The sequence below is a fragment of the Thalassophryne amazonica genome, chromosome 2, assembly GCF_902500255.1.
Source record: "Thalassophryne amazonica chromosome 2, fThaAma1.1, whole genome shotgun sequence".
NCBI lineage: Eukaryota > Metazoa > Chordata > Actinopteri > Batrachoidiformes > Batrachoididae > Thalassophryne > Thalassophryne amazonica.
The window spans coordinates 19533765-19554623 of NC_047104.1; the positions used below are offsets into that span (position 1 = coordinate 19533765).

The 20859-nt window shown below is 40.7% G+C and overlaps 1 protein-coding gene across 3 annotated transcripts in view; it reads left to right on the top strand.

Moving 5' to 3' along the window:
• Nucleotides 1–20859, top strand: part of efl1 (elongation factor like GTPase 1) — a 144621-nt gene that overhangs the window by 51497 nt on the left and 72265 nt on the right. For all 3 annotated transcript variants that reach the window (XM_034184059.1, XM_034184065.1, XM_034184075.1), the window contains one exon: nucleotides 16064–16251. In XM_034184059.1, the coding sequence (XP_034039950.1) occupies nucleotides 16064–16251 (188 nt within the window). The remainder of the gene's footprint in view (nucleotides 1–16063; nucleotides 16252–20859) is intronic.

Here is a 20859-nt window from a genome sequence, read left to right on the forward strand (position 1 = left end):
TCTCAAAAATGTCACCACACCCTGTTGCCTTAGGAGAACCAAGGCCATCACAGGAGACTTCTCGACCTCTCACACCCTGGCACCCCTCCTTGGACCTGTTGCCCTCCGGGAGACACTACAGCTCAACAAGGTCCCTCAACAGCAGGCTTTCGAACAGCTGCTTCACCTGGGCCATCCGTACTGCAAACACCTACTTGCTACACACACTCATCCACAGACCTACTCCCATCTCCCATAAACGTGCAACAACCAACCCAGGCTAACCCCCCCCCCCCCCCCCCCCCCCCCCCGACAACAAAAAACCCATCTCCTGCCTCCTCCTCCTGCCTTTAGTACTTTAACAGCACTGGCTTGTGTGCCCCCAGTGTTCACAATCACTGCCCTAAATGTTTACAGACATTGTTAAACTGTGCCTTATTCATATGGGTACATTCATATTTATCTACACTGGTCAAAAATCTAAACACAACACTTTTGATTTTGTTCCCATTTTTCACAAGCTGAACTCAAAGATCTAAAACATTTTCTATACATGCAAAAGACCTATTTCTCACAAATATTGTTCACAAATGTGTCTAAATCTGTTAGTGAGCACTTCTCCCTTGCCAAGATAATCCAGCCCACCTCACAGGTGTGGCATATCAAGATCCTGATTAGACAGCTTGATTATTGCACAGGTGTGCCTTAGGTTGGCCACAATAAAAGGCCACTCTGAAATGTGCAGTTTTATGGCACAGCACAATACCACAGACGTTGCAAGTTTTGAGGGCGCATACAATTGACATGCTGACTGCATGAATATCCACCAGAATTGTTGCCTGTGATTTGAATAGGGATGGGTATTGATAAAATTTTATCTATCGATGCCATTATCGATTCTGCTTATTGATCTGATTCCTTATCGATACCTCTTGTGAATTTTCTGTGTACTAAAAAGTAGGCTTTACAGGTTTTCTATGTCAACAACATTTTATTGAGTCTTAAAGTAAATAAATATGAAATTGGTCACTGTATCCTAGATCTCTTGTTACAACCCGGCTCAAAAGCTGCAACAAAAAGTGAGGCACACACGGAAGTGACTGACTTTTCAAACCCTTGGTAGGGCATTTATTATAAAGAGTAAAAGAAAAGAAAAAGAAAGGAATGCGTAGCGGAAGAAGCCAGAGGACCAAGCGTACGCGGCCGCTCCCCACGCCGCGATCCGGAGGAGGAAGAGCATGTGGCACATAGGACAGGAAACAGGACCAGCGCCTCCCAGTGGCCAAGACCTCAGGACACACAACACACACATTAAGACAGCAGCACAACAAACACATTCAGGTGGCTACAAGGGCTGTCACCCCCCCCCCCCCCCCCCCCCCCCCCCCAAAAAAAACAAAAAAAAAAACACAGGTCCCACCAGGACCCTGTGCAATGTGACTCCTATAAAGGGGCACGTGACAAAGCGTCTGCTACCAGATTTTCTGCTCCTTTAACTTGTTTTATGTCCAAATTAAACATTTGGACGTACAGAGACCACCGCACCAAACACTGATTAGGCACCTTAACAGAGGTCAAAAACGTTAGCGGATTATGGTCAGTATAAACAGTCATTTTGGCACCACCACACAAGTACACTTCAAAATGCTTTTGTCTCCTTTTCAACAGTTGAATAATTTAGTTGGTGTTTGTCAGATTTCTTTGAAAAATAGCTAACAGGTCTATCCAAACCTAAATGATCAGATTGCGTCAGAACCGCTCCAGCCCCCACGTGACTTGCATTCATGTACAACTGAAATGATTGGTTTAAACATGGGGCGGCCAACACCGGCGCTGCACAGAGAATCTTCTTCACACTTTCAAACGCCTGATGACAAAGAGAAGACCAGACAAATTTGGCATCTTTGCACAACAGATTAGTTAACGGCGCAACAACTGAAGAAAAGTTCTTGCAAAAACGATAATAACCGACCAGTCCAAGAAAATGCACAAGTTCTTTTTTTAGTACTAGGAACCGGAAATTTCTCGACGGCTTGAACTTTAGCTGCAACAGGACGGACTTCCCCCTGACCAACTACGTGACCCAAATAGGTAACAGTCGCCCTCACAAACTCACACTTTGCAAATATTGACGGTCAGCCTTGCCCCCGCCAGACGAGTGAAAAGCTCCTCCATGTGCTCCAAATGTTCTTCCCAGGTGTCAGAATAAACACCACGCCATCCAAGTACACCGCGCAACCAGACACATCACCCACAACAGCATTCATCAACCTTTGGAATGTAGCTGGTGCATTTCTAAGTCCAAACGGCATTACTGTGTAAGAAAACAAGCCTGACGGAGTAATAAACGCAGACACCTCACGTGCACGCTTAGACAACGGCGCTTGCTAGTAGCTGGTAGTTACTGCCCTGATCTGACTGTATGACGTTCGGAATACCAAACACAGAAATAAACTGAGTAAGCTCCCGCATCACTGCCCTAGCAGTTATCATCCGCAATGGATAAGCTGCTGGATAACGTGTAACTTGACACATCACTGTAAGCAAATATAATGACCCTGACCTTGAACAAGGTAAAGGCCCGACACAATCAATTATTAAATGGTCAAATGTTTCGGATGCAACTACAACTGGACTCAATGGAACTGGCTTCAACAGTTGATTAGGCTTAGCAGTAAGCTGGTACACATGACATGTCTTAATATATGAAGAAACGTTCCTTTTTAGACGCGGCCAAAAAAAAAATGTCTCAGGACCTGGTCATACATTTTAATCACCCCAGAGTGTCCAGACTCATCATGTGCAACTTTTAACATAGCAGCACGAAATTTACTGGACACCACGATTTGAAACACAGGATCACCAACAGTACCCACATGAGGCAACCATTTTCTCACCAACAATGAATCCTGAAAAAGTACCCACACGCGCAATCCAGAACCTCACTCGCTGGGCGCACCTGATCAGAGAGGCCTTTTAAAGACACGTCAGCATGCTGCTCTGCCACCAGCTCACTACGAGACAAGGACACAGGAAAATCAAACAGAGGTACATAAACATTTTTAACACATCTCTCCTTCTTAACCTCATCCCGTGCCATAGTCCGAGTAACAGCACACGCGGTGAACACCTGGGGGAATTGTTTACTGCTCTCATTAGTCTGAGGAAGCAAATAAGGAACTGGCTCCGCCTCCTTCTGTACAGCTGACCGAGTAACGTCCTTCCACAAACACGCACCAGCCAAACCATTGCCCGAGATAATGGAGACACCTTCCACTGGCAATGCAGGACGAACAGCCAAAACTGCATCCCCGCTGAACACTTCACACTCAAGCGACACTTTATGCAAAGGAACAAAGAGCATGTTAAGACTCATGCCTCGAACTGGAACCTGCGTGCCTGTCTCCGACTCCACAGACAGCGGCAACACATCAGCTCGGATAAACGAGTCAAACGCAGCTGTGTCGCGCAAAATTTTGACACGCACCTTTTTATCATCTTCCACCAATGAGACATACCCCTCACAAATGAAAGGCAAGTATGAGTCACATGGTTCAGAGCTCACGTTTTCCACCTCAAGTTCCACAGCGTTACGCAACGGGGCAGCTAAACCTACTCCTTCGGGCTTAACAGGAGACATCCTTAACTTTAGCAGAGCAGAATCTGCTTTAATGGGCCCGTGCCTGTGACAATAATGACACACCCGATCACTATCACGCAAAACAGAATTTTTTTACTTCCCCTTGTTTCACCCAACTAGACCAACCAAAGCCCTCAGAGCGCCCCTCTCTTGGGACACTGGAACCAAGGCACAAGTTTAGAGTCAGATTTTGTGAAAAAGACCTGTGAGTCAATACGTATTCATCCGCCAAAACAGCAGCATCCAAAACATTTGCAGCCTTTTGCTCACTAATATGTCGCAATCCTCTCTGGTACACAGTTCTTGAACTCTTCCATCAAAATCAAATCTCGCAGCTGATCAAAATTTTTAACATTTTGCGCAGTGCACCAACAATCAAACAACGCAGTTTTATCACATCCAAACTCCACATAATTTTGATGATCAAGTTTTTTTGTAACGCCAAAATTTCTGTCTATACGCATCTGGCACAGGCTCATACGCTCTCTCCACAGCTCTTTTCACTTTGTTATAAACCAAACTATCTTCAAGTGACAATGAAGCATACGCCTCCTGAGCTTTACCTGTAAACACACATTGCAACAGCAGCGGCCAAACCTCCCTCGGCTACTTTAACATCAACGCCATGCGCTCAAAAAAAACAAAATATTTATCCACGTCTCTCTCAGTAAATGGTGGAATAAATCAAATACACTTGTTAACGTCAAAGTCTCCTTCACCAGGATTAACAGTCCGCATGCCAGACACACGCACCTCCTCGCGTCTCTGCGCCTCTTCCATATCCAGTTTACGTTGTTCTAACTGCATTTCTTGCTCTCAGAGATTCATCTCCAAAAGTTTCATTTCCAACTTCAATTCCAGTTTACGCAAATCAGCAACAGCTGTCCCAGCTGCCACCTGGGTTACCACTGGCGCAGCAGGAAAAAAACGCCCTTTGCACCCAGCGCGTCATCAATTTGTTGTTTGACAACTTTTTCCTTATCCCGTTTTACAACTGGAATGTCAAAATGAGCCACAATTGCCAGCAGATTACCTTTGACGAAAACATTAAGCTTCTCCCTTGTGGGATTAGCCACAAAACTCTCCACCTCCGCGTCCATTACGCGCACACACTGCGCCACGTAACCAAACAATTCACACACCGAGTCAATACACTGCAAATTGAAGTGCTAACATGTGCACAGCACAACGCCCAACGCAACAATGTCCCCTGTATTCTGTACCTAGCTAACAAAACTCCACCTAACTCTTCACGTGGTTTGGCAGCGGGATGATTAAGCACACCACCAGCGAGAAAACATTTCTCCTGGACTGCTCCTGAGAACACTGTAACACAGTGAATGCCAACCGCACCCCCACAACACTATCAAAAAAAGACAAACAGGCCACGCATAAAGCAGAGAAGCCTCTTACCTTACCAGAGCTCAGTACTTGTGCACCAGCAGCAACACTTCATTCACCTATATTTCCTCGGTTGTCTGTCAAAACACACCATGCCATCCAAAAAAAGAACACCAAAGACGCTCCCGTGCATTGTCACTGCAGCCTACTGCGAGCATCCACGCCCCATGCTGACGCACCTGCTCTCCTCAAAAGTAGATCACAGCCAAACAAGGACAAACTACAAAAACAAGACGCGCAAAAACCCCAAACTTTACCGCGCACCACAACGTGTCTCGGGAAAGCAAAACAACAAAAAACTGTTTGGGCGAGCTCCCATTTGTTACGACCTGGCTCAAAAGCTGCAACAAAAAGTGAGGCACACATGGAAGCGACAGACTTTTCCAACCCTTGGTGGGGCATTTATTATAAAAAGTAAAAGAAAAGAAAAAGAAAGGAAGGCGTAGCGGAATAAGCCAGAGGACCAATCCAGGACCAAGCACACGTGGCTGTTCCCCACGCTGCGATCTGGAGGAGGAAGGGCGCGCGGGAGAGAACAGAACTCCCCCCTTTTATAGCACCCAGGACACGAAACAGGACCAGCACCTCTCGGTGGCCAAGACCTCAGGACACACAACACACACATTAAGACAGCAGCACAACAAACACATTCAGATGGCTGCAAGGGCTGTCACACTCTGGACATAAATAAAAATAAACAAAATCTGTAGTTTTTGTAAAAAGCATTTCCTTTTAGACATTTTGGCATGAATGTCTCTCTGTACCTCTGCATGTCAGCGCAGGACTTCTCATTTTGGGAGGAAAAAAATGTTTTGATCGATTGCAGTTTGTATTACAACATTTGGAAAGAGGTTTCAATTGATTTAAATGTCGTCTCGCTTTAAATTGATTAATTCCGACTGGACTCTATCGTTCTAACTTGACTCGGCAGAGAGCCATGCAGTGTTTGGAGCAATGTGAACAGAACAGAGGATGATTCTCGTTTCTTTCTCGCAACAAGACAAGAGTCCCAGTTAGTGACTTTAGTCTGCACAAAAGTGACTCACGATTGACATATTCAGGGTTGAAAGTGGTGAAAAACAAAAAAAAGCTGTAACCCAAAATTACCCCAAACACCACCCACACGAAAATGTTTGAATTCTAGAAGTTCTGAAATGCAATCTGGGACTATTCCAGACAATAAACTACAGTGAGCATCCATGTTGGTGAGAAAAAAACCCAACTTTCCTTATTCTAATTCATTCCAGTAGTATTCTGCTCTTACTAGGATGCAGCAGTTTTCTAGCTTAGCAGATAGTTCTGGAGGAAATCACTGAAGAAATTAAGAAATTGAAATATGGTTTGACCGAAACAAATTGTCATTAAACTTAAATAAGACAGGGATGAAATGGAGGTGTAAGAGTCACTAGGTGTTTACAGGAAACAGTTATTTATTTCTATATTTATTTATGTTCACTGTTGGTTTTGTTTTCTGTTGTGTTTTAATCAGGTTCTTTTTGTCTCTTTCTCTAAAATTGTATTGTAGCATTATTAGTTATTATTACTATTATTGTTGTTGTTGCTATCATTATTATTAATATAGAAACAAAAATAAATTAAAAAATTACAGTTTGTAATACATTTGACTCTTTTACGACAACAAATGCTGAGCCACTAATTATTATACAGAAAACAAATGCACACAAACGTACTGAGATGTGAACAGTTTAATGCTAACTTTAACACTGAAAATGCCATAGACATGCTAATGCGTTAGTATTAGGTCCCTGGTGTTCTTAGACAGCTCTTTGGTCGTGGCCATGGTGGATAGGTTGGAGTGTGATTGGGTGAGTGTGTGGACAGGTGTCTTTTATACAGGTAATGTATTCAAAAAGGTGCACTTAATACACGTAAAGAGTCCAGAATAGGAGGACTTCTTAAAGAAAAACTAAATAGTCTGTGAGAGCCAGAATTCTTGCTGGTTGGTAGGTGATCAAATACTTAATTCATGCAATAAAATGCAAATTAGTTATTTCAAAAAAATTGCAGTGTGATTTTCTGGATTTTTTTTTCCTTTTTTTTTAGATTATCTCACAGTTGAAGTGTACTTACAATAAAAATTACAGACCTCTCCATTCTTTGTAGGTGGGAAAACTTGCAAAATCAACAGCGGATCAAAGACTTGCCTCACTATATATATATATATATATATATATATATATATATATATATATATATATATATATATATATATATATATATATATATACAGTAGCGTTCAGAATAATAGTAGTGCTATGTGACTAAAAAGATTAATCCAGGTTTTGAGTATATTTCTTATTGTTACATGGGAAACAAGATGCCAGTAGATTCTCACAAATCCAACAAGACCAAGCATTCATGATATGCACACTCTTAAGGCTATAAAATTGGGCTATTAGTTAAAAAAAAGTAGAAAAGTTCACAATAATAGTAGTGTGGCATTCAGTCAGTCAGCTCATCAATTTAGTGGGACAAACAGGTGTGAATCAGGGGTCCCCTATTTAAGGATGAAGCCAGCACCTGTTGAACATGCTTTTCTCTTTGAAAGCCTGAGGAAAATGGGACGTTCAAGACATTGTTGGTTTTGTTTTCTGTTGTGTTTTAATCAGGTTCTTTTTGTCTCTTTCTCTAAAATTGTATTGTAGCATTATTAGTTATTATTACTATTATTGTTGTTGTTGCTATCATTATTAATATAGAAACAAAAATAAATTAAAAAATTACAGTTTGTAATACATTTGACTCTTTTACGACAACAAATGCTGAGCCACTAATTATTATACAGAAAACAAATGCACACAAACGTACTGAGATGTGAACAGTTTAATGCTAACTTTAACACTGAAAATGCCATAGACATGCTAATGCGTTAGTATCTGCCCCGTTTTTAATTTAGAAAATACATCTATCAACTGTTTCAGAAAACCATTACAGGTCAGTTTAACATAAAAAAGGTAAATATTACTCACAGACATATGCTCTTTGCGGTTTTAGTGTGAAAAAATTAAGATAAAGCAAAATAAAACAAAGAACCAGGTTGGATCAATGCTTCATTGCCTCAAGCTTCAAAGAAGAGCCGCGCTGCAAAAATGGTTGATTACAGACCCTGCAGGGGTTTTGTAATCAACTTAGGGACATGATCATTTTCCCGACAAACCTCCCCAAAAACAATGGCAGCTCTGAAGGGCCGATAAGGGAATCGTTAAGCAAAAAGGCTATTGATGTCGGTGGATTGAATCATTTCTTAACGATACCCGAAAATAACCGGTTCTCGATAACCAGCCCTAGATTTGAATATTCATTTCTCTACCATTAGCCGTCTCCAAAGGTGTTTGAGAGAATTTGGCAGTACATTCAACTAGCCTCACAACCGCAGACCACATGTAACCACACCGGCTCAGGACCTCCACATCCAGCATGTGTACCTCCGAGATCATCTGAGACCAGCCACCCAGACAACTGCTGCAACAATCGGTTTGCAGAACCAAAGAATTTCTGCACAAACTGTCAGAAACACAGGGAAGCTCATCTACATGCTCACATTCGATGGAGCCTGGCTGCTGATCAACTCTGTGTGAAGGAGATGTGTTACACTGCATGAGGCAAATGGTGGTCACACCAGATACTGACTGGTTTTCTGACTCCCCCCAGAACCCTAAAAAAGCCAAACTGCACATTTCAGAGTGGCCTTCTCCCACTTAGAAATCATGGAGGGGTCTGAAATTTTCTTCTTAGGTGCATGTCCACTGTGAGAGACATAATCTAAAACAAAATCCGGAAATCACAATGTATAATTTTTTAATAATTTATTTGTATGAATCGCAGGGCGTTCAAATACTTATTTTCCTCACTGTACACACAAAAAGTAAATCAGGTCTCTCATTATAAAAATTTGGAAAATTATGTTCCTTAAACTCAAACTGTAAAACAAATCTCCACAACTTGATATAAATTCATAAAAAAATATAAAAGCCAAGATGATGGTTGCATAAGTAATGGGCCCCTTTGGTATAATACCTGTAAATAATCAGCTTTATTACCAGTTTTCCTCAGACAAGTCAGGCGATGGATACATGAGAATTTCCAAGTCACTGAATGTGTTTTGGAATTTATTTACATAAATTATGAAGAAATACAAAAGTATGGCGCTCTATGGTAAATCTGTATGGCGCAGACAGTTCTAAAAAAAATTGAGTGACTGTGCAAAAAGGAGAAGAGTGAGGCAAGCCTCCAAGACACTCAGACAACCCAGAAGAAGTTATATATACAGGTGCTGGTCATATAAATAGAATATCATGAAAAAGTTGATTTATTTTAGTAATTCCATTCAAAAAGTGAAACTTGTATATTATATTCATTCATTACACACAGAATGTTATATTTCAAATGTTTATTTATTTTAATTTTGATGATTAGAACTGACAACTAATGAAAATCCCAAATTCAGTATCTCAGAAAATTAGAATATTACTTAAGACCAATACAAAAAAAAATGATTTTTAGAAATTTTGGCCAACTGAAAAGTATGAACATGAAAAGTATGAGCATGTACAGCACTCAATACGTAGTTGGGGCTCCTTTTGCCTGAATTAGTGCAGCAATGCGGCGTGGCATGGAGTCGATCAGTCTGTGGCACTGCTCAGGTGGTATGAGAGCCCAGGTTGCTCTGATAGTGGCCTTTTGCATTGTTGGGTCTGGCATGTTGCACCTTCCTCTTCACAATACCCCATAGATTTTCTATGGGGTTAAGGTCAGAAGAGTTTACAGGCCAATTAAGAACAGGGATACCATGGTCCTTAAACCAGGTACTGGTAGCTTTGGCACTGTGTGCAGGTGCCAAGTCCTGTTGGAAAATGAAATCTGCATCTCCATAAAGTTGGTCAGCAGAAGGAAGCATGAAGTGCTCTACAACTTCCTGGTAGACGGCTGTGTTGACCTTGGACCTCATAAAACACAGTGGACCAACACCAGCAGATGACATGGCACCCCAAACCATCACTGACTGTGGAAACTTTACACTGGACCTCAAGCAATGTGGATTCTGTGCCTCTTATGTCTTCCTCCAGACTCTGGGACCTTGATTTCCAAAAGAAATGCAAAATTTAATTTCATCAGAGAACATAACTTTGGACCACTCAGCAGCAGTCCAGTCCTTTTTGTCTTTAGTCCAGGCAAGACGTCAAGTCAGCACTCTTCCCCATGATTCTGTAGCTTACAGAACTAGACTGGGAGACCAGCTTCTCTCCAAGCTGCTTGCCTATTGTCCTTTAGCCCATCCCAGCCTTGTGCAGGTCTATTGATTGGTCCCTGGTGTTCTTAGACAGCTCTTTGGTCGTGGCCATGGTGGATAGGTTGGAGTGTGATTGGGTGAGTGTGTGGACAGGTGTCTTTTATACAGGTAATGTATTCAAAAAGGTGCACTTAATACACGTAAAGAGTCCAGAATAGGAGGACTTCTTAAAGAAAAACTAAATAGTCTGTGAGAGCCAGAATTCTTGCTGGTTGGTAGGTGATCAAATACTTAATTCATGCAATAAAATGCAAATTAGTTATTTCAAAAAAAATTGCAGTGTGATTTTCTGGATTTTTTTTTTTCCTTTTTTTTTAGATTATCTCACAGTTGAAGTGTACTTACAATAAAAATTACAGACCTCTCCATTCTTTGTAGGTGGGAAAACTTGCAAAATCAACAGTGGATCAAAGACTTGCCTCACTATATATATATATATATATATATATATATATGTATATATATATATATATATATATATATATATATATATATATGTATATATATATATATATATACAGTAGCGTTCAGAATAATAGTAGTGCTATGTGACTAAAAAGATTAATCCAGGTTTTGAGTATATTTCTTATTGTTACATGGGAAACAAGATACCAGTAGATTCAGTAGATTCTCACAAATCCAACAAGACCAAGCATTCATGATATGCACACTCTTAAGGCTATAAAATTGGGCTATTAGTTAAAAAAAAGTAGAAAAGTTCACAATAATAGTAGTGTGGCATTCAGTCAGTCAGCTCATCAATTTTGTGGGACAAACAGGTGTGAATCAGGGGTCCCCTATTTAAGGATGAAGCCAGCACCTGTTGAACATGCTTTTCTCTTTGAAAGTCTGAGGAAAATGGGACGTTCAAGACATTGTTCAGAAGAACAGCGTAGTTTGATTAAAAAGTTGATTGGAGAGGGGAAAACATATATGCAGGTGCAAAAAAAATATATAGGCTGTTCATCTACAATGATCTCCAATGCTTTAAAATGGACAAAAAAAACAGAGACGCTTGGAAGAAAACAGAAAACAACCATCAAAATGGATAGAAGAATAACCAGAATGGCAAAGGCTCACCCACTGATCAGCTCCAGGATGATCAAAGACAGTCTGGAGTTACCTGTAAGTGCTGTGACAGTTAGAAGACACCTGTGTGAAGCTAATTTATTTGCAAGAATTCCCCGCAAAGTCCCTCTGTTAAATAAAAGACGTGCAGAAGAGGTTATAGTTTGCCAAAGAACACATCAACTGGCCTAAAGAGAAATGGAGGAATATTTTGTGGACTGATGAGAGTAAAATTGTTCTTTTTGGGTCCAAGGGCTGCAGACAGTTTGTGAGATGACCCCCAAACTCTGAATTCAAGCCACAGTTCACAGTGAAGACAGTGAGGCATGGTGGTGCAAGCATCATGATATGGACATGTTTCTCCTACTATGGTGTTGGGCCTATATATCCCATACCAGGTATTATGGATCAGTTTGGATATGTCAAAATACTTGAAGAGGTCATGTTGCCTTATGCTGAAGAGGACATGCCCTTGAAATGGGTGTTTCAACAAAACAATGACCCCAAGCACACTAGTAAAAGAGCAAAATCTTGGTTCCAAACCAACAAAATGAATGCCTCGCAGATGTGAAGAAATCATGAAAAACTGTGGTTATACAACTAAATACTAGTTTAGTGATTCACAGGATTGCTAAAAAAGCAGCTTGAACATAATAGTTTTGAGTTTGTAGCGTCAACAGCAGATGCTACTATTATTGTGAACACCCCCTTTTCTGCTTTTTTTTTTTTTTTTTTTTACTAATAGCCCAGTTTCATAGCCTTAAGAGTGTGCATATCATGAATGCTTGGTCTTGTTGGATTTGTGAGAATCTAGTGAATCTACTGGTACCTTGGCTACTCGGCTGAAGCGATACACCAAGAAAATAAATTGCCTTTTCTCCAATGACCTATCCAGGGTGTACTCCTAGCTGAAAGGGGAAAACAGTAACATAAGAACTGACCTTTCTAGAACTGAGACTGAGCGTGTTCCAGCAATACTGGAAGAACATTTGGTTGAAAAAGACATCACACAACACCAATACAAAGTGGCTCCAAGAACAACATGTTGCCTTCACCTCCAACAACAAGAACCAAACAACATCACAAAGGCAGACAGCCAACAACAAATCTCAGGGATGAATGCCTGGACAGGACCAGGGCCTGATATAATCCACACCTTCTGGCTGAAGAAGTGAACAGCACTCCATGTGCACATGGCAGTACAAATGGGTGGGCTACTAACAGCAGGTGCTCATCCAGAGTGGCTAACACAGGGCAGGACACTCCTGATCGTGAAGGACCCCACAAGAGTATGACACCCTCAAATGACCAGACAATTACCTGCCTCTCCATGTCCTGTCAGGCATCACAGCAGCCAAGCTGAGTAGGCACATGAGTCAGCACATGAGCACAGCTTAGAAGGGCATTGAAAACAATACCAGAGGGTCAGAGCTACTGATTGACCAAGCATTACACCGGGACTCTAAGTCCAAGAAGACCAACCTGAGCACAGCTTGGATTGAATGGTAAATGGGCTGCATTTATATAGCGCTTTTTCATCTGCATCAGATGCTCAAAGCACTTTCCAAATAATGCCTCACATTCATCCCGATGTGAGGGTGCTGCCATACAAGGCGCTCACTACACACCGGGAGCAACTAGGGGATTAAGGACCTTGCCCAAGGGCCCTCAGTGATTTTCCGGTAAATTGAGTGATTGAGTGATTTTCCGGTCAGGCTGGGATTTGAACCGAGGACCCTCTGATCTCAAGCCCAAAAAGTCACAAAGCCCCAAATCATTGGGAAAAAGTGGACAATTGAGCCGACACGTCTCCCATTATTGAAAAGCCTGCGACTGCAGAGAGCATAAAAGACCGAAACTAACAAAAAGAAAAACGAAGTGAACAGTGACCTTGACACTGTGATCATTTCTGCAGTGAGTCTGTGCTCTCCACAGCCACCTGCAGCTGCATTGCCTTGACGACAGGTTTGAACATGTGCGCGCACATGCATGTTGGAGCCAGAGACGGCATGCGAACATGCGTAAATAGTTAAAGTAGTTAATCAAACACTCTTACCACTATTGTTTCTGTATGAAAATGTTGCTTTTTGTCCCACACATGGACAAGTCATGTTCAGCTCATCGGATCTTTAGTTATTGATCCGTTCAGATGTCGTCAATGTTCGTGCAAGACGTCGGACTTGGGAGGGTGCAAGTAGTTGGACGACAATCAAACAGAATGCTGACTGTACGGGAACTATGCAAATGATGACGAACCATCAAGACAGAAAGTGAAATGGGATACGGATGGATTACGGTAGCCGTCAGGATTTGTTCACATTTTTCAACAGTTTGAAAATTCTGATGAAGTGCTAGCTACAGGAATGAAGCTGGATGATGGTTAAACGATGTCTCCAAAAGTCAACGTAAATCCAGATTTCTTTTTTTGTTTTGGCTGCGGTGTCCTTCATTAGTGCTGTGTGACTGGGGCTTAACATACGTTTCCTTTTAAAATGACCCCAACACCACTTCCCTTCCCATCCACACCATGATACAACTAGTTAAACCCGCCGCCTATTCTCCTGGTCTTACGTCCCTTCCACTTGGCCGCTTTCACATACAATATGTCTACTTCTTTTCTGTCCATCATGCCAGCCAGCTCTCTGCCTTTACCAGCCACACTGCCAACATTCAAAGTCCCGACTCTTATTAGGTTGGTTGTGGCTTATTTGTCGAGTTTATTTTGGAGATCTGAAAGCGATATGCTTTGCGCTAGAAAGACATGTTGTGCTTTCGTGTACCTAGTGTTTGCACTGAAACAGTAAAGGCGGCTTTTTTCTTTTCTGCCCCCTCTGCTTGGAACGTCCTCCAGTCTGAATGGAAACTATCAGCGTTGATTTCTCTGAACACTTTCCGCTCTATTTCAAGAGACCAAGAATTGAAATTTTTTCAACAGTGCCTGTTTTTAAATTTTAAATTATTTCTTAACTTTTATACTGTTACTATGACCAAAATATGTAAATTGCTTGCAGTTTATTTATTTTAATAGTTATCTTAATGTTGTTAATTTGTTCATTTGGACGTCTGCTGCCGCCTTTCTTGGCCAGGTCATCCTTGCAAAAGGCAATTGCACAAGTCACCATTAAGTGCAAAATATACCAATGTGATGCACTGTTCCCACTACTGTTCTGCATAGGCCTCATCACAAAGAGCAGTCGATTGAGGAGTGAAGTAATCATCAGCCACCTCCTATACATAGATGACATTAAGCTGTATGCTAAGAGTGAGTGAGGCATTGACTCACCGATCCACCTCACCAGGATCTACAGCAAGGATATGGGGATGTCATTCGGTTGAATGAGTTTGGCCGAACCGAATCAGAAAGATGGTCCCCCGAGATCAGCTGCTACAAGAATGCCTCAGGCAGCTGAAGACAGACTGTGATAAGGAACAGGAGGAAAGGATATCATGAAAGACCAAGCCCCTCCAGGGGAGGTACTATCGACAGATTGAGGAAGTGGCTGACATCAAAAAGACATACCAGTGGCTAGAAAAGGCCGGCCTCAAGGACAGCACAGAGGCTCTGATCATGGCAGCAGAAGAACACGTCCTAAGCACCAGATCCGTAGAGGCAGAAGTCTACCAGGCTGACAGGACCCAAGTTGGAAACTGTGCAAATCTGCCCCGGAGACATTCCAGCACATTGTTGCAAGATGGGACAGTATACACTGAGAGGCACACCCAAGTGTCAAGAATGTTGTACAGGAACATCTGTGCTGCATATGGATTAGAGGTCCCCAAGTCCCAATGGGAGATGCTCCCAAAGGTGGTTGAGAAGACAGGGCTCAGGTCCTGTGGCACTTCAAGTGTTCAGTGTGGCAGTCCCAGCTGAAAGCAGCATCAGAAAGAAGGAGCACGAGAAAATAGAGAAATACCAAGGGCTGAAGCACATGTGGAAGGTAAAGTCCAAAGTAGTCCCAGTGGTAATAGGAGCACTAGGAGCTGAAATCCCCAATTTGGAAGAGTGACTCCAGCAGATTCCAGACACAACATCAGAGGTCTCTGTAAGGAAGAGTGCAGTCGTAGGAACAGCTAAGATGCTGCACTGAACCCTCAAACTCTCTGGCCTCTCGCAGACAACCTGAAATTGAGGAACGCACGTACCATTCTCCCCGGGGGGTGAGAGGGACATTGGCACTGTGCTCCCTAACTCTCTGTGTGCTTCCTCTTACGAAAATGCTGATTTAGCCCCAATTTCCTTGCACTTGTGCTACTAGAGGTGTTGAAAAAAATTCTTGTCCTTACAGATTCAAAATATTGAAAAATCCATATTTTATTTTTACGTCATCTGTTTTGTTTGCTTCTCTTGCCTCACTCATGCTTCTCTTCTGTCCAGGAGGAGGTGCAGAGTGTGTTTGTGTGTGTGTGTGTGTTTAGACTGAAGGAGAACAAGAGCTGCAGCTTGAATCACTCCATCTAGAACGTTTGGAAAAATAAATCGAATTTGTTGACTTAATGTTTTCTTCCAATCTAGGAACATAAAGGCTAAAGTGTACAGAGTTAAATCACCGTCTGTGTGTCAGATCAGACTGCACTGCACGCATGTTGAGACAGACCATGTGATCAACTTATTAGTCTTTGAAATAAATCTGTGTTTGATTTCATGTGTTGCTCCATTTGTTCAGGCCCCTGACCCAAGAGGAGCTTTGTCGGCGCAGGGATCTGGCTCGACACAGACATGCTGACAGGATGTCCACAGATGACTCGACAACACAGAACCACCCCGACGGCCACAAGCGCCCGCAGCTTGATGGCCCGGAGCGCCTGCGGCCCAACGGCCCAGAGCATCTCCCTCAGTGGAGTTGCAGCACAGGTACAGCATGTGTGTTTAATTTTGTTAGTCTGTGCCCCTCAAACAAAGAAAAGCTTGTAGCCGCTGTAACTGTGGAGGGTTGATATGTCGATCCGGCATCAGAACAAACCTGGCTTTGAATTACAGGTGCATCTCCAAACTCTTAGATATCGTGGAAAAAGTTCAACATTTTTGTCAGGTATTTCAAAACATGGACATTTTCTATATGTTCTCAACACACTGCATATAAACTAAAATATTCAAGAATTGTTTTTTTATTCATTTAAATTTTGATAAGAGTTCCAAAAAAATAGAAAACGTGTATCACGTTACAATATTTTCTAAGATCACACTATCTGTAGACACTATCTGTAGCAAGATCATGTTGTAGGTCTTTGGAGCAGGTCTGTGGGTTGACTATGACTCTTCTCACCATCCTTCCCTTCAGCTTATGTGAGATTTTTCTTGGCCTGCCACTTCGGGCCTTAACTAGTACTGTGCCTGTGGTCTTCCATTTCCTCACTGTGTTCCTCACAGTGGAGACTGAAAGCTGAAATCTCTGAGATAGCTTTTTGTTTCCTTCTCCTAAATCATGATGTTGAACATCCTTTGTTTTCAGGTCATTTGAGAAGTTGTTTAGAGGCTCCCATGTTGCCACTCATTAGAAGAGATATAAAGAGGGGAGCCATTTGCAAATGGCCACCTTAAATATCCTTTCTCATGATTGGATTCAAGTCAAGGGTCAGTGAGCTTACCAAACCAATTGTGTTCCAATAATTAGTGCTAAATGTATTAAAATCAATAAAATGACAAGGGTGCCCAAATTTATGCACCTGCCCAATTTTGTTTAAATAATTATTGCACATTTTCTGTAATTTCTAGAAACTTCATTTCACTTCTCAAATATCACTGTGTTTGTCTGCAATATGATATGTTTAACTGAAATTGCTGATCCAAACAACCAATGATTTCTAAAAGCAAATCATGGAAATCATCAGGGGTGCCCTAAGTTTTGCATACAACTGTATACACACACATAACTAATACATACTCATAACAACAAATACAAAAGGAAAAAGCACAGACATTTGAGATTAAACAACGAACGGAATTTTCTCATCATAGCAAAATAAATAATCCAAAAGAAATAATACCAAATCAATAAACTTAATTGTTCCATACTGTAACGAGAGATTATATTATTTTTATAAAGTCTTTTAAAGCTGACTAGAGTACCGCATAATTTAATATGTTCAGGACAGATGTTCCAAATGTTTGTACCTTTTACAGAAACACAATAACTTTTACAGTAGTTCGAGTCTTTAATTTATCAAATAATAATGTTCCTCTCAAATGATAACTGGAGTCCTTCATTTTAAACAGATTTTGGACATGTTGAGGTAGAAGTTTATTTTTTGCTTTATACATGGTTTGTATTGTAATATAATCAATTAAGCCCTTGAATTTCAGAATATGTAATCAAATAAATAGTGGGTTTGTTGGCTCACAGTAAGGTTTAATACTGAATTATTATGGCTTTCTTTTGCAACAAAAATATTTAATTAGTGTTTGCTTTATGTTTCCCACACCTTAATACAATATGCATATATTGCGCTATTAATGAATAATGTGATTAGAGAATATTGAGGAAAGCTTGGGCTTTATACAGAATTGCAATGGCTTTTGATATTTGGATATAACATAATTTGTGTTATATCCCTTTCATATGGCTAGCATACTGGTACAGTTTTCTTTTACGCTTTTTACTCTTTTAATTCATGTTATTAGTAATTGGAGCGGGCCGCAGCCTCAACTTCACCTAAATTCTGGATCTTTTAGTGAAGCTTAGGGCTAGCGGCCGGCGATCACCTTAGTATTTCTTCTGTTTTTCTTGTTGATTAATGCTGGCAAATTATACAGTATTTTTTGTCTTTCTGATGCCTGATTCTGTTTTTTCTCTGTTTAAGGTGCAGCTCCATCCAGAGATGGGAGTTGTGTTTGTGTTGGCGACCCTCCTGTCCTGTGCACCAACAGCAATTCTTGTATATTTGTCCGTGAATTGTTCTGTGAATTATTTCTGTAATTTATGTTTGTAGCATGGCCCAAGCAGAGGGTGACCCCTTTGAGTCTGGTCTGCTTGAGGTTTCTTCCTCACAGGGAGTTTTTCCTTATCACTGTTGCTCTGGGGGTTGGTAAGGTTAGACCTTACCTGTGTGAAGCGCCTTGAGGCAACTCTGTTGTGATTTGGCGCTATATAAAGGAAAATAACTCCAAGAAATTCTGTTTGTTTCAATTTCAGCATCATGCAATAATAAATTTCTGCTTAAATTCCTGGGCTTATTTCCAAATATAATACAATTTGTTTTACCAAGATGAAGTGATAATTTATTTAAATCAAACCACTGTTTAAATTTCTGCAATTCTTTCTCTGCCATGTCCAAAAGCTGTCCCAAATGATCCCCACTGCAGAACACAGTTGTATCATCAGCAAATAAAATACAACTCAGGGACTTAGAAATCAAACACATATCATTAATATATAAAAGAAACAGCAGTGGACCAAGGACTGAACCTTAAGGCACACCACATGTAATCTTCAAAAATTCTGAGTTTATCCCACCAATATGGACACAGTGGTACCTGTTTTGTAGATAGCTGTCTGTCCAGTCATGTGCCAGTCCCCTGATACCATGCTTTTGCAGTTTATCCAATAGTAAGGTATGGTCTATGGTATCAAAAGCTTTTTGTAAATCAAAGAAAACTCCTACTGTGTACTGCTTATTCTCGATTGCATTTATTAGTTCAACAAAGTCAATAAAAAGCCAACGAGGTAGTTCTATTCTTTCTTAATCCATACTGCTGTTCACTGAGTATATGATGTTTAGCTATGAAGTCATTTAGTCTCTTTGCAAATACCTTTTCCAAAATTTTTGAAAATTGTGTAAACAGTGAGATTGGCCTGTAGTTTGAAAAGACATGTTTGTCACCAGATTTGAACAGTGGAATCACTTTAGCCATTTTCATTTTAGAAGGACATTTTCCAGTCATTAATGACAAATTACAAATATAAGTTAATGGTTTAATGATACAGTCAATAGTCTTTTTTATCAAAAACATGTCAAAACTATAAATGTCAGTTGACTTTTTACCTTTTAAAGGCAGCAAAAACCAACAAATAAATGATTACTGACATCACTAAGAAGTAATCCAAGAAGGTGTAATTAAGTTCCCAACAGTAACATTCTTTAATATATTATCAAGAAGTGTTGCTGTGTTCATAGTTATCTTGCGTGGATGTGTAATTATTGGATACAGTCCCAGACAAAACACAGAATTTATGAATTATGTTATTTGTGATTGACTATGTTGATTTAAAAAAAAAATCTATATTGAAGCCAACAAATAGAAGCTTATTGCTTTTAATTGTGGTATACATTTTGATCAGTTTATCCTCAAAAATATTAATGTTTGAACCAGGAGCTCTATAAACACAGCTAATAATTGTTTTTTTGATTTTCACATTTAATTTCAACTGTAATTTCAATTTTCAACTGTACATTCCATAACATTTTCCAAGGAGAATGACATATTTTTAACAATTTCACATGCAGTGTTCATGGCAGTGTGAACAGCATTTGCCACACATTCACTAAAAGTGATTAATCACTCAGCAAACAGACTTTTCAGTTTTCAAATTGCCTTTTGTTTTTTGTTTTTTTACAAATGACAAAAATGACATTTAAAAATACAGATTTATTTGCAAAACCCGCCACATGTTTCAGTATATGGTTATACCGACTGACCAACCACTGACACCAGGAAACTAATGTTCCCATAATGCATTGCTGCATGTGTGTCTAAATGCTAAAACCTTAAAAATTAGTGCATTACTTTAAAATTAAAACATATAGCTCATATTTTCACTTTTGTAAAACGACAAACATGACATTAATTTCAATAACTTGTCCAGAATTAGTTTGTTTAAAAATATAACCATGAGTCAAAACTGTCTGCCTGTTCATGACTCCAGTGATATGCTGGTGTCGCAGACTGAATGATCCCCTAAACCCCCCCCAACCCCCCCCCCCCCGATGCGATTTACGCATTAACACCTTGTTTCTGCTTCAAACTACACTCCAGTCATCATCTGTCTCAGTGACAGATATCTGAAGCTTTTGTACAACAACCATTTCCACATAAATTTAGCATTATTTGATCATAAGCAATCATGGCGCCGCGGCTAAACAAGCTGCTAGCTGATGCATTCACTGTACGTCGGTCATTTCAAAGCACCATGAAATTTTGCCATGTTTCTGCTTAAAACGGGCTAGTTTCTGCTTAAATCTGACTTTAGAATGATTTAAGCAGTTTTACCTTTATCATCTGATGGTTAATAATCCCATTAATCCATTTGATCGCTTTGGGTAAAGAGGCTCCGTCTCAGATGTGCTGCTGGTCCGAAATGACACATGCGCAGATGCAAAAGGCGGATCGATTTTTAGGGGTGGACTGTTCGGTCTGGGACACCGGCAGGTCTGTATGGTGTGAAGATAAATTATCTTTTTTTTCTCCCTCCTTTGGTCACTAGGTCTCTTTTGCTGAGAGAAGGCTGATCTGAGACAGAAGTGC